Genomic DNA, 14,166 nt, shown 5'->3' on the forward strand with positions numbered 1-14,166 from the left:
AAGAATGCCAAAACTAGTAGAAACCATGACCGTATACCTTTTCCTTTCCGAGCCAAACCATCGATCTTGGCGCCAAATGTGATCGATTTGGTCGGTGCATAGATACTTCAACAATTGTATCATGAATAAACTGTGCTTGCTACGGTATTATGTTTCGGTCTGTAAGACAATTCAATCGAAATATTGCGTCTGGTTTGCATAGAATCCGAACAGTGCAGCTGAATACGGATAATGGTTCAAATATCACCATTCTCTCCGGCGCTCAGCCTTGAATGTTGTTTCTTACAATAACTGCAGAATTTCTCGCGGGCTCATTGGCTAATTTTTATTGTCGATAAGCGGACAGACTCATGAATTTATAATTTATGCGATGTGTCAACGAGTGAGAGCGAACTGTCATCGCAAAAAACAAATAGAAGTCAGTTTTTAATGCGTCTGTCCTGTTATTGAAAATAAATTTCATCATAACATTGTCAAAGTAGTCTGCGGATCCACTCGGCTGTCGGCTCGTGGATCCACACCTACTTTGGCAATGTTATGACGAAATTCATGATCAATAACAGGACAGACGCAAGAAAAACTGACGTCAATTTGTTAAATCGCTGTCATAATAATTAAGCATTCGCACTGCATCACCTTCTTCTGTCTGGTCTTCATCTCTTCAATTCTCTTGTGGTGAGATGCGTGACAAGTCGATGACCGCAAAGTACACGGCAATGACAGATTCTTCGATCTCGTAACACAACTCGATGAGAACCCTACCCTGCAGCGAATTTCAGAATCGTATGAATCTCGTCATGCATGACGTTACGGTGTATATGAAGACATGATTGATCATCGCAGTTATATAAACACAACTTAAGCAGTTGCGAAATTGAAGCCTGAAAAACTTCGGGTCTGAACAGGATTCAAACCCATGACCTCTGCGATACCGGTGCAGTGCTCCACCAATTGAGCTATCAAGCCAACTGGGAGCTGGTCACGTTGTGAGTTCGTAATATACCCGTAAGTGGCTTCAGAAACAGCTGGCATACAAATATAAACTGAGCTCAACAGTGGACAAAACTAGGAGGTTTTGTCCCAAAAAGAGACTGCTAGTGTATAAACCATTACATATGCTTCGTAAGGCTGATTGACTGCAGACTTAGATTCAGATTTGGCTTGAAGAACAGGACAAAAATACCCTCAAGACAAACATAGAGAACAGTGGCGATGAAAAAGAGACAAGGAGAGGGCGTTTACCTGTATTTCGTTGACTGAAACTAAGAGGAAAATTATAAAAATCGAATATTACTGACTTAGAATTCCTTTGAAAAGGGAATCAATACTGGAATTACTGACGTCAGTTTCATGCACTTTATTGTTCCCTAAAAACTACAAATGATGGCAAGCAAATTGTCAAAAGAACGGCTGTACTTACACTGTTCCGTAAAGTTTATCTACAGTATGTTGAATCAAATAAAAAGCAGTGTTGAAATAAATATTATTTACACGGTTTATATGAGGACCGAACAATTCTCATGAATGAAAATTACAAAAGTCGAGTTTACGAAATATAACTACAAATGACGCCAAAGGAATTGTGAAAAGAAGGTTTAGAAACTGTTCTGTGAAGTTATTAAATCAAATAGAAAGCAGTATTGAGGTAAATTAGTATTATTTACAAGATTTAATACGAAGTATGACTTCTAATATAAGAAAATTAAAAATGGCGTTTTCATAATAACTACAAAATGATTGTAAACTCAGTGTTCAATGAAAGGTTTAAGACCGTTCTGCAAAGTTTCTTTATAGTGTACAGTGAATGCGATTCATAGCAGTTTTAAATTAACGTCTTTTACAAGTTTCAGGTCGACTGATCCTCTCGACTGTTAACAAGTATCATCAGTTGCGCCGCTGTTTAAAAAAAAAATCATTTATCTAAAGAGAGTCTTAAGTCGGTCACGATAATTACTACTGAAAATGAAACAGATGGAAGGATTTATGACACAATTTATGTGCATCATAAAAAAGGCAACGTCGGAAAAGTATAGGGAGCTGCAAGACAGTATGTCCGATGCAAAGATTGAGAGTAACCAATTGATAGTGAAGGGCAGCCAGCATACTGCAAACATTAACACAATAGCAGTGGCCATCTTTAACACATTTCGCTCCCTTTGCTGACGTTGTTGTCCAACGCTGGCCGATTGCTGGCCTGGAGCAACGGTATTTTGTGATTTGAGCTTTGCATAGATGATAATGTAAAGTATGGTTATCAACAGAAAAGCGATGATAATTAATATAATTAAAAATGCCACGTAGTAATTCTCGAAGAATTCTCCAAAGACTTCGTTCCAATGCAGCCTACACGCCAACCTTCCTGGATATTGAACAAGTTTGGAGAAGAGATATGGGGAAAATAAAGCCAACGCGACGATCCAAGTGGCGAGAATGAAGAACGGACACAGCTTTGAACTAATGAGTGGGGAACGGAGGGGATATACCACAACTCCAAATCGATCCACTGCTATCAGAACCAGGCTCTGAATAGACACACTAAGGGAGACCTCAGGTAAGAAGAAAACCAGCTTACATAAGACCTGGCCAAGAGGACCACCGATCAGCCAGGAGTTTATGTAGAGCCATTGAATAGCCCGAGGAATCAAGAAAATCGGATACAGCAGATCGGACATGGCCATGTTTATGATTAAAAAGTTGATGGGTTTTCTCATGGTTTTCGTCCTGTAGACAATTATCCCCATGACGGTGTTCCCAGCCAGCGAGACAAGAACAATCAGGCAGTAAGCAAAGGTTTTTCCGAGTTTTTCTGCTGTAGGATTCCAGTAACAGGGCGATGGCTGTGTTCCATTCATCGTTGAGTTCAAGTTTTCCGACATAGTCGTTCAGTTTTTTTTTCCGCTCTTACGCTCAAAAATGAGTTTTCTTCTGAGTTGTTCTCTTATTAAGGTCACGCTATTTATGTGCCACTGAAGCGGCTGGGATAAATGTTTTGCTTCTTGTTGTTATTTGCGCGAAAACATATACGGTATGGCAATGTCTACAATCTAATGATAGGCAGATCCACTGCCTTTTTATAAGTCTTGCAACAATAATTAGGCTTGTTATTTCGTGCGCAGCTCGCCACCCGAAAGTGACCTATCAGCTTGTGCCACAAATTGCTTTTAATTTTTTATGTTTTCCTTAAATTGCGCTGCTACGCCAGATGAAATACCGACTGCTGTTTTTCTTTTTTCACTTTATTCTGTAGTCTATGATAAACAGTCTTCCATCAAATTTTTCATCACGACAAGTCATGGAGAACACAGGATTTTCAACACTTGAGCTCAATTAAATCATCCTGATGCCCGAGCAGAGACTGCTTATTGGAGTTTACAGTTAGAACTTTTAATGTCCAGTATATTGACATCGTAAACCGCTTAATCAACGGCTGCCCCGCAAATGAGTTTATTCTGCAGAGACATGAAGTTTTCTCAAGTGTCAACTGTATTATCTCAAGTCAGTCTCTTAACAAAGAGGCTCCTTCTGTGCAAACCGTGCATTGCGTATGAATTTTTCAACGGCTGATATCTTCTGAATCACATTAAAACTTGAGTTCTATAAGTTTCTATGAAAAGTTTTTGTACCTGTCTACATAAAGAGAAAGATCTGGGTGGAGACTGGAGACTCAGGACAGGGCGTTTAGTTTGTTTTCTTAAAATAAACAAGAGACTAAAAAGTTTAAATATTGATGTCGAACAAAGAACTGCTTAATTGCTTTCTTATTTATCCCTTTTCTTAAAACTCCCACCAGTTCCTAGGGGTAGGATGACTGGAGCAGCTTAACCTGTATGTGCCTTTCATGATTGCTTTGGCTTTTACCCGGCGAAATTCGTATTTCATTTCCTATCAGTTACCTCTCCGGCTCATCACATTATTTTTCATACGACTTGCTAAGACTGCTAAGGAGAAAGAACTACTCTATTTATATTCTACTAAAACCTCGTGGTTTCAGATTTCTCTCTCGGAGAGTGCAAGTCCAACATACTTCTGAAATTCACTGTTTTGCCGGTTTTGCGAGAATTTCTGGCCTAACATGAAATGTTGTAAAGTATATATTTCTGGTCTAAGACGATCATGTCATAGTTTAATTAAGTCGCTCAAGAACAGTTGGAAGATTTTTAATGATCTTGTGGTATAAATTGCCTTGTAGTAAAGACTGGTTTCACATTATTATCTTGCCCTTTTTTACAATCTGATTGGTTGTTGCAGCTTAAGCTTTTAGTATTTGAATTTACTTCCTTTATTTCTACGTTGGTCTTATTGCAATGCAAGTCAGGAAAAGCAGGTTTGATAAAGAGGATTCAACGCAAATTAAAAGCGCTGTAAAATGTCTTAAATTCGTTTAGTATTCAGTTCTCCAATCCTTTAGACATAATTCAATACCAAGTGTGATCAACTTTTTCTGTGTGTCAAGAACATGTAAATGACAAGCGCCGCTATAATTACCATAATACAGAAAATGCTCGCCCATCTTACGATCATAAAGTCAGATTTAGATTAAAAGAAGGCTGAGCTGCGAGGGGAATGGTGAGTAGTCAAATTGAGAGTTGATTTTTTCTCCTCGCGACTTTACCGCTCGCGAAAATTTCCCCACGTCCTCAGCCCTAGAGTGTGCAGTTCCGCCCCCAGAGCAAAAGCACTCACGCGCGATATCCCATCAGCTACACAGGCAGGTTGAAGATCTAAGATCAATCTTAAGTGTAGCATTTTTGTACAGTTCAAAAATTTTGTTCAACGGATCAAAGCCCATGGTTACTTCCGTCACATTAAAAGATTTTTTAAGTCTTTTAGAAAAATACTTAAAGTGATTCCTCACATTTGCATTGCGCATCTTTACTGCGCATAATTTATGACGTTACTAGCGCGCGCTCGTGTACGCGCACATTGAAAACATAGCGGATTTGCCTTGATTTTGAGTTCCGTCAGTTGAAAAATGGCTATAGCCCACTAACAGCTCCAGCACTCCAATTTTTTTCCAGTCGTTTTAATCAACTAATAATTAGCTTTGCGTGAGAAAAGACTGATCTAATTTCCATTGCTGAAAATTGAAGAATTAAGGAAAATAGCAGCTGCACTGTAGTCTTTTCTATTTTGTAGTTTGATAGCCGTGGCGAGCAATTTGGTTCCAATATTTTAACAAAGATTCAGCTGTCTGTCAAAATCAAACTAAAAAGTTTATTTGTGTCCGACACAAGTATTGACTGTAGTTTGAGGCGTGTTTTCATGAGTCTGGGCTCACAACGATTTTACAATAACGTGGAATTCGTTCTTGTAATAAGCATTAAATAATGCCAAAATGGGATATTTTCAATGCCTCACAGCTCCTTAACGAGCATGGGCACCCCCCAATTTTATTTTATAATTAAAGTTCTCATATGACAAATGTTCAGTGGACAAAGTTTCAACAAAAATCTATTGCGTTAAATTTTCCAAAAATCTCGGAAACTTCTAAATATCCCCCAAAATATCCGAATATTTGTGGAAAGGCCTATTCATGCACTAGAATGACCCTTGGCAAACCCAACAAACGCCGTCATTATTTTCTCACAAGTTCACGAAAACGAGGGTTTTTTTCTCTCAGTTTTCAAATTTGCCTATGGAAACTGATATCGTTAAAAATTAAAGGATTCGAAGAATTCTCGGTTTCTGACTCAGCGAAAGTTTTGTAGGATCATCTGGGATGTATTCTAACAAAAGATGTTCGATGTATTCCCGAATTGAGAAGTCCTAAGTTATTTTCCAAGTAGCTTGTGGCAAAGAGGCGGCGATGATAAACGTCCATCAAAACTTATAGTTTTTCAAGACTGTCTGCTTTAAGGGTCGACTGTGTGATTGAAAACTGCTGTAATTCTTGACACAATGAAAATTGCATGAAGTGCGAAGTTCTTGTCTGAACGGAAAACATCCGGGCACTGAACGTGCGAGTTATTGACAGAAGCTTCCCGTTCAGGCTTCTAACTCAACGAGGAGGATGAATCCATCAATCCGTGCCATTTTTTTCGCCAAATCAATCGATCCGCCAATATTTTCCTTCAAATCCGGAGCCGCATTGTTTGAAAAACAAATCATCAAAACGACTTCGGGACTTTTTCGGAAGTTTTGGAGACACCTCCGGATATTCCAGAGTTGTTTTGCACAGGTTTGGAGGTTCTCGGCATATTTAGAAAATCATCGGACATTAACCTAATTCCTAATCTTAAAAAAATTACAACTTAACAGATTTGCCACTTAGTTTTTGTGTAAAAGTTCTTCGGTAAACCGGTAGATGTGGATACCATTGTCCAAATCGCGAAATCTATAATGAAGTCAAGCATGTTCCATAAAGATTACACTATTTTAAGACAATACAAAACCCGAGTTTACCTAATCCAGGCCCAATCCGAAAAAAGAAATAACGTGGATAAAATACTAACATACCGGCCGTAGCAGCTGGCACACTAATATAAACTGAGCTCAACAGTGGACAAAACTAGGAGGTTTTCTCCCAAAAAGAGACTGCTAGTATATAAACCATTGCATATGCTTCGTAAGGCTAATTGACTGCAGAATTAGGTTCAGATTCGACTTCAAGAACACGACAGAAATACCCTCGAGGCAAACATAGAAAACAGTGGCGATAAAAAAAGAGACAAGGAGAGGGCGTTTACTTGTATTTAGTTTACTGAAACTGAGAGGAAATTATAAAAATCGAATATTACTGACTTAGAATTGCTTTGAAAGGAGAATTAGCACTGGAATTCTTGACGTCAGGTTCACTCACTTTATTGTTTCCTAATTTAAGAAAACTACAAATGATGACAAGGAAATTGTCGAAATAGCGGCTGTACTTAAACTGCTCTGTAAATTAAAGTTTATTTAAAGTAGGTTGAATCAAATAAATAGCAGTGTTGATATAAATATTATTTACACGGTTTATATGACGGCCGAGCAATTCTTATGAATGAACTGGATGACGCCACAGGAATTGTCAAAAGAAGGTTTAGAAACCGTTTATAAAGTTTTTGAATCAAATAGAAAGCAGTATTGAGATAAAAAGATAATATTTACCAGACTTAAAACGAAGTATAACTCCTAACATAAGAAAATTACCAGTGGCGGATCCAGGGGAAGGGCCCGAGGGGCCCGCCCCCCTCCCTCCCCCCCCCCCCCCTTATTCTGGGTGAAAAAAGAAGAAATGACTGAAGGAAGAAAAGCCGGCAGGGCAAGTAAAACAAAACCGGGCACCCACCTTAGCTCAAAGTCTGGATCCGCCACTGATTACAAATGGAATTTTCATAATAACTTCAAAATGATTGTAAAGTCAGTGTTCAAAGAAACGTTTAAAACCGTTCGGCAAAGTTTCTTTAAGCTATAGTGTACATTGAATGCGATTCAAAGCAGTTTTAAATTCATGTTTTCTTACAAGTTTCAGGTCGACTGATCCTCTCGACTGTTAAGAAGTATCATCAGCTACTGTGATGTTTTCAACTACCATTTATCTAAAAGGAGTCTTAAGTCCTTTACGATAATTTCTACTGAAAATAAAACAGATGCAAGGGTTCATAGCACAATTTGTACGAGCCATAAAAGAGGCAACAAAGGAGAAGTATTGGAAGCCACAAGACGATATGATGTCCGATACAAAATGGAAGAGAAGCAAGCGTATAGCAAAGGGCAGCCAGCATACTGCAAACCCTAACACAATAGCAATGGCCATCTTTAACACATTGCTTTCCCTTTGTTGCCGTTGTTGTCCAGCGTTGGCCGATTGTTCACCTGGAATCTTCTGTGACTTGAGCTTTACATAGGTGGTAATGTAAAGTGTGGCTATCAAGAGCAACGGGATAAATACGAATGTAACAAGCCATGACACGAAGTAATTCTCAAAGGATGAGGACTCTCCAAAGGCTTCTTTCCAATGCAGCGTACACACCAACCCTCCTGAGTATTCAACTAGTTTGAGGGCGAAGAGATATGGGGAAAGGAAAGCCAACGAGACGATCCAAGTGGCGAGAATGAAGAACGGACACAGCTTTGAACTAATGAGTGGGGAACGGAGGGGGTATACCACAACTCCAAATCGATCCACTGCTATCAGAACCAGGCTTTGAACAGACACAGCCATGGAGACATATGGTAAGTAGTAAGTCAGCTTACATAAGACCTGGCCAAGAGGACCACCGATCAGCCAGGAGTTTATGTAGAGCTGTTGAATATCCCAAGGAACCAAAAAACTCGGAAAGAGCAGATCGGACATGGCCATATTTACGATTAAAAACTTGATGGGTTTTCTCATGGTTTTCGTCTTGTAGGCAATTATTCCGATGACGGTATTCCCAGCCAGCGAAACAAGAAAAATCAGGCAGGAAACAAAGGTTATGCCGATTTTTTCTGCTGTAGGATTCCAGTAGCACTTCGATGGCTGTGTTCCATTCATTGTTTTGTTCAAGTCTTGTGACATAGCCGTTCAGTTTCTTTTTCCGCTCTTACGCTCACGAATAACTTTTCTTCTGGTTTGATCACATTCAGTAATAACGTCATGTTTATATGTTATGTTTCCACCCGAAAGCGGTATAAATGTTTGCCTTCACGTTGTCATTTGCGCGAAAATAATTGCTTAACAATTTGGCATGTTTCACGAGGCTTTCAGAGAATGCTCCTCGTCGATGTTTAAATTTAGAAATTTTAATTTTCAATATAATGACAGCGCAAAGCACCTAATCAACGGCTGCCGCGCAAATGTGTTATGTTTGTTTACCCCACAGAGATCAAGTTTTTTCGAGTATCCAAATCAGCCTCTCAAGAAAGAGACTCCTGTTATATAAACCGCGCATTGTATCTCACTTCTTCTACGGCTAGCATCGTGAGGATTAGATTCAACTCACTGAGAGTCAGTTTGTTTAAAAAGCATTTGCACCTGTCTACAAAAAGAGAGGGATCTGGGTGGAGACGGAAGAGGAGAGAGCGTATTGTTTGTTTTTCTCAAAATAAAGGAGAAACCAAAAAGTCCAAATAATGTCAATCAAGCAACCGCTTAATTTGCTTTCTTATTTGTCCCTTTTCTGAAAACTCGCACTAGTTCTTAGGGTTGAGATGACTGGAGCAGCTTAACCTGTATGTGCCTTTCATGATTGCTTTGGATTTTGCTCGGCGACATTTCATATTGGTTACTCCTCCGGCGCACACATTCGTTTTGATGTGGCTTGCTAACGATGAAGAACTTCTCTATTACTATACCTCATGGTTTCAGATTCCTGTCTAGGAGTGTGCGACTCGAGCCGGGTCGTCTGAAATTCAGCCTAGGTCATGTTTTTTCTCGTTTTGCGAGAATTTCCGGCCTAACATGAAATGTTTTAAAGTATTTCTATTCTTAAACCATCACAGCTTATTAAGCAGCTCAAGAACTCCTGGAAGATTTGCGATGATCGTGTGTTAGAAATTGCCTCGTATGAGAAAAGTTTTACTGACATTATCATTGTTTACGTTTCATACGAATTTGATCAGTTTCAGTGTGGCTTTTAGTATTCGAATTTCCTTCTTTTATTTCTACGTGCGACTTATTGTAATGTAAATCAGGAAAAAAAGGTCTGATAAAGAGGATTCCACCCAAATTTTAAAGTGCAGAAAATGTCTTAAATTTGTTTAACAGTAAGGTCTCCCATCCAAAAGACATTATTGGTCATTATTCAGTACCAAGCGTGATCAACTTTTTTCGTGTCTCAAGTGCAGTGAATGAAAAACCCCGCTATATATGGCATAACAGAAAATGCGCGCCTCTTAATTTGCGGACAGCTGCAGGTTTGCAGGTTAAGATAAATTTGAAATTTAGTTAAAACGAAGTTTGGAAGCATACTCATTACAGAAGCGAAGGCAAGATATTATTGAATTGTATTATATTTCTGCGAACACCAGATCGGAATTTTTCAATGTTGTATCAAATACACCATCCTTGACATCTATCATATTTAATGGTAGTTTTCCCAGCCAGCGAAACAAGAAAAACCAGGCAGTAAGCAAAGGTCATGCCGATTTTTTCTGCTGTAGGATTCCAGTAGCAGCTCGATGGCTGTGATCCATTCATCGTTGAGTTCAAGTTTTGCGATCCATAGTCGTTCAGTTTCCTTTTTCGCTCTTACGCTCACAAATGAGTTTTCTACTGATTTGTTCCCTTATTAAGGTCGCTCTATATATGCGCTACTGAAGCTGGGATAAACGTTTCGCTTCTTGTTGTTATTTGCGCGAAAACATATACGGTATGGCAATGTCTACAATCTAATGATAGGCAGATCCACTGCCTTTTCACAAGTATTGCGACAATAATTAGGCTTGTTTTTTCGTGCGCAGCTCGCCACCCGAAAGTGACCTATCAGCTTGTGCCACAAATTGCTTTTAATTTTTTATGTTTCTCTTAAATTTCACTTCTGCGCCAGATGGAGTACCGACAGCTGTTTTCCTTTTTTCACTTTCCTCTGTAGTCTATGATAAACAGTCTTCCATCATAGTTTTTATCACGACAAGTCATGGAGTACACAGGATTTTTAACACTTGAGCTCAATTCAATCATCCTGATGCCCAAGCAGAGACTGCTTATTGGAGTTTAAAGTTAGAAATTTTAATGTCCAGTATACTGACATCGTAAACCACCTAATCAACGGCTGCCCCGCAAATGAGTTTATTCTGCAGAGACATGAAGTTTTCTCAAGTGTCAGTATTATCTCAAGTCAGGCTCTTAACAAAGAGACTCCTTCTTTGCAAACCGTGCATTGTATTGATATCTTCTGAATCACATTAAAACTTGAGTTCCATAATTTTCTATAAAAAGTTTTTGTACCTGTCTACATAAAGAGAAAGATCTGGGTGGAGACTGGAGACTCAGGACAGGGCGTTTAGTTTGTTTTCTTAAAATAAACAAGAGACTAAAAAGTTTAAATATTGATGTCGAACAAAGAACTGTTTAATTGCTTCCTTATTTATCCCTTTCCTTAAAACTCCCACCAGTTCCAATGGGAAGGATGACTGGAGCAGCTTAACCCGTATGTGCCTTTCATGATTGCTTTGCATGGATTTTACCCGGCGAAATTCGTATTTCATTTCCTATCAGTTACCTCTCCGGCTCATCATATTATTTTTAATACGACTTGCTAAGACTGCTAAGGAGAAAGAACTACTCTATTTATATTCTACTAAAACCTCGTGGTTTCAGATTTCTCTCTCGGAGAGTGCAAGTCCAACATACTTCTGAAATTCACTGTTTTGCCGGTTTTGCGAGAATTTCTGGCCTAACATGAAATGTTGTAAAGTATATATTTCTGTTCTAAGACGATCATGTCATAGTTCAAGTCGCTCAAGAACACCTGGAGGATTTTTAATGCTCTTGTGGTATAAATTGCCTAGTCGTAAAGACTGTTTTCACATCATTATCTTTCCCTTTTTTTACAATCTGATTGGTTGTTGCAGCTTAAGCTTTTAGGAGGGGAACATGGGGATTTGCGGTGTTGCGGTGTTGATGTTTTTTTCAATGCGGTGATGCGGTGGATAAAATCTCAACTTGCGGTGCTGCGGTGATCTCAGACCCTACGGTGTGCGATGTTTGTGTTTTTCACGCTGCGGTGTTCGGTGAAATGAAATTGTTCGCGGTGCTGGGGTTGTTTGATTTACCTTTCTCAAACCTAAATTTGACCTAAATTTAGCATGTAAACTTCGTTAATCCATGCTAATTTATGACAAACACGTACCATTGAAGTTAATAATTTGTAACAAAAAACAGACCATCACTTTCTCGTCAATCTTCAATATGCTTCGGCTGCCAATCCGAAGCTGTTTCTATTTATACGTAACTTGACAAGTAACTCGACCTCTGCCGTCCGGAGCTCAGTGTTCGGTAGACACGTGGAGGAGCGAGGACAGAAACAATCATGGAAATTCTGGAAACGCCAAGGCCGAATATAATGTATTATGGACTGCGCAGCTTTTTTCTACGCGAAAAAGGAAAAGGTGGCGAAAACTACCGGCAACAAAATATATTCAGATGTTGCGTCGGCAGGGAAGAAAGAAGGCTTTCTAAGCTAAGGAAGCTTTGTGAATTACACACGTTTACTTTTTTTTTTTCCTTTTGCTATTCGGCTTCGTCTAGAGGTCATTCTGATACCGGTCTATACCCACTCCCAGGTCCCGCGACTTTCTTGACCTTCCGTTTTGTCAAACGATTATCGATATCGAACGCAAACGCAGCTAGCTCTGGAAAGCAATACTTCCAGTCAAGATAGGGCTTCAGTCTGTGGGTTTATACACCAAGAAAAGTAAGCGAAGTACATGTAAAAGAAGGAATCTAGGGTAAAGGTCATCTCTCGAGGCTCCTCTCTTTTTTCTTCGTCTGCTTCCTAGCTTCCCGCAAGGTTTCTCCACAAGAGCAAGAAAACAGATTTACAGGCATCAGCAGTATCGAGACATGCGCAATGAAAAGCGTTGTGATGTGTTTATTTTGTGGAAAATTGTTGAGCTATAAAAGTATTGTTTTAAGTGTAGATGAACGAATCATGACGCTAAAAATACGAGTTGCGGTGACGGTGTTTCGTTGACTTTTCTTGCGGTGATACGGTGTACGTTACTTTTTTGCGGTGTTGCGGTGTTCAGAACCTCCCCCCCCCCCCCCCAAGTCCCCCTCTTTTAGTATTTGAATTTACTTCCTTTATTTCTACGTTGGTCTTATTGCAATGCAAGTCAGGAAAAGCAGGTCTGATAAAGAGGATTCAACGCAAATTAAAAACGCTGTAAAATGTCTTAAATTCGTTTAGTATTTAGTTCTACTATCCTTTAGACACAATTCAATACCAAGTGTGATCAACTTTTTCTGTGTGTCAAGAACATGTAAATGAAAAGCGCCGCTATAATTACCATAATACAGAAAATGCTCGCCCATCTTAACTTGTAAACAACTGGTTGAGGTAAATGTCGAATCAAGTTAAAAAACGAAGACTCGAAGCATAACCATTATTTTATACTATTCATTCGTGATATCAAAATATCATTTGAATTGTGTTTTATGTCTGTAAGCAGCCGTTAAAGCTTCTAGCTAGAAGACTGCGCACACCGGGTCAGACTGGAACCCGTCTACGTTCTACGGCTTCTATGTTCAGTATCTGTAATAGTCTATGTTCTTATCTTCTATGTTGTTCAGGTTCACTAGGTAACGTCAAAGGATTTGTATATCTTTCCTCTTGGCTTTTTCTTTAGAGTAATGTTTCTTTTTCACTCAATAATATCCCAGTTAGAGTTTTATGTTGTATTTAAGGCAGGTGTCTGCAGCATGGAAAATATTTGCGTTTCCACGCGATAACATCGTGCAAATGCATCCTGTTTATGCTTACCACACAGTCAACAGACAGTGAGTTAATTAGGCGTCAGTTTATAGATATTTTTCTTTTCTGAGGAAACTAAGTGAACAAAAGCCTCACCGCCTTTATAATTTTAAGCTAACATCTGATAAAACACTCACATATCAGAGAGTAGTTACCTAAAACTCAATATCACCGTGTATATAATTTTAATTCATCTGTGTTCCCCAGCAATAAAGCTACCGTCACCTGAATTTTCAGCGTAAAACGTTATTTATTTTGCTGTTCTAGCTTTTTCTTAACTTTCTCTGCCGGCCTTTTCTGAAACCGGTTCAAAGATAATGAACTACTGAATATATTGGCTTTATGATTGCTTCATTTTAACTCTAACATAACTCATTCAACGAGAACTGTTTTGTTTTAAACTCACCAGCCGTGTAAACATTTGTCATTTTATCTTGTATTGAATGCGGAGTTACACTCTTAACTTCGCTGCTTTGATTAAAAGTAAATTGTTAAGAATGACAACGTTTCGCTTGTCAAGAGGGTTTGCGCGTCTATTTAGACTCAGTGAGACGCATTTGTGTGGATTTTTGCACATGCATTTTTTAATACAGGACGCTTCTTCGCTATAAACAAAACAACTTCTCTCGCCGAAAACGGTGTCCTTGGGCATCACGGGAACTAACTTCGGTGTTCAATTATTAAATGTTTGATTGGACAGGCAGTGAGCTCTTTTGAAATCGCTTCTTTCCATTCAAAACAACTCGAAAAATGTGGCACACAAACCGCTATGTAGTAAGAAAATAAGAAC

General features: G+C 39.0%; 3 protein-coding genes across 3 annotated transcripts in view; all 3 read right to left on the bottom strand.

The window, feature by feature from the left end:
- LOC145488262 (uncharacterized) overlaps positions 1 to 14,166 on the bottom strand; it is a 61,508-nt gene that overhangs the window by 31,896 nt on the left and 15,446 nt on the right. The window lies entirely within an intron of this gene.
- Positions 1,917 to 4,088, bottom strand: LOC145488266 (QRFP-like peptide receptor). The gene has a single exon (XM_081467094.1). The coding sequence runs from the start codon at positions 2,874 to 2,876 to the stop codon at positions 1,917 to 1,919; it is 960 nt and encodes a 319-aa protein (XP_081323220.1). The 5' UTR covers positions 2,877 to 4,088.
- Positions 7,514 to 9,474, bottom strand: LOC145487079 (QRFP-like peptide receptor). The gene has a single exon (XM_081465796.1). The coding sequence runs from the start codon at positions 8,477 to 8,479 to the stop codon at positions 7,514 to 7,516; it is 966 nt and encodes a 321-aa protein (XP_081321922.1). The 5' UTR covers positions 8,480 to 9,474.

This window comes from Orbicella franksi, chromosome 5 (genome assembly GCF_964199315.1).
Source record: "Orbicella franksi chromosome 5, jaOrbFran1.1, whole genome shotgun sequence".
NCBI classification, from domain to species: Eukaryota; Metazoa; Cnidaria; class Anthozoa; order Scleractinia; family Merulinidae; genus Orbicella; species Orbicella franksi.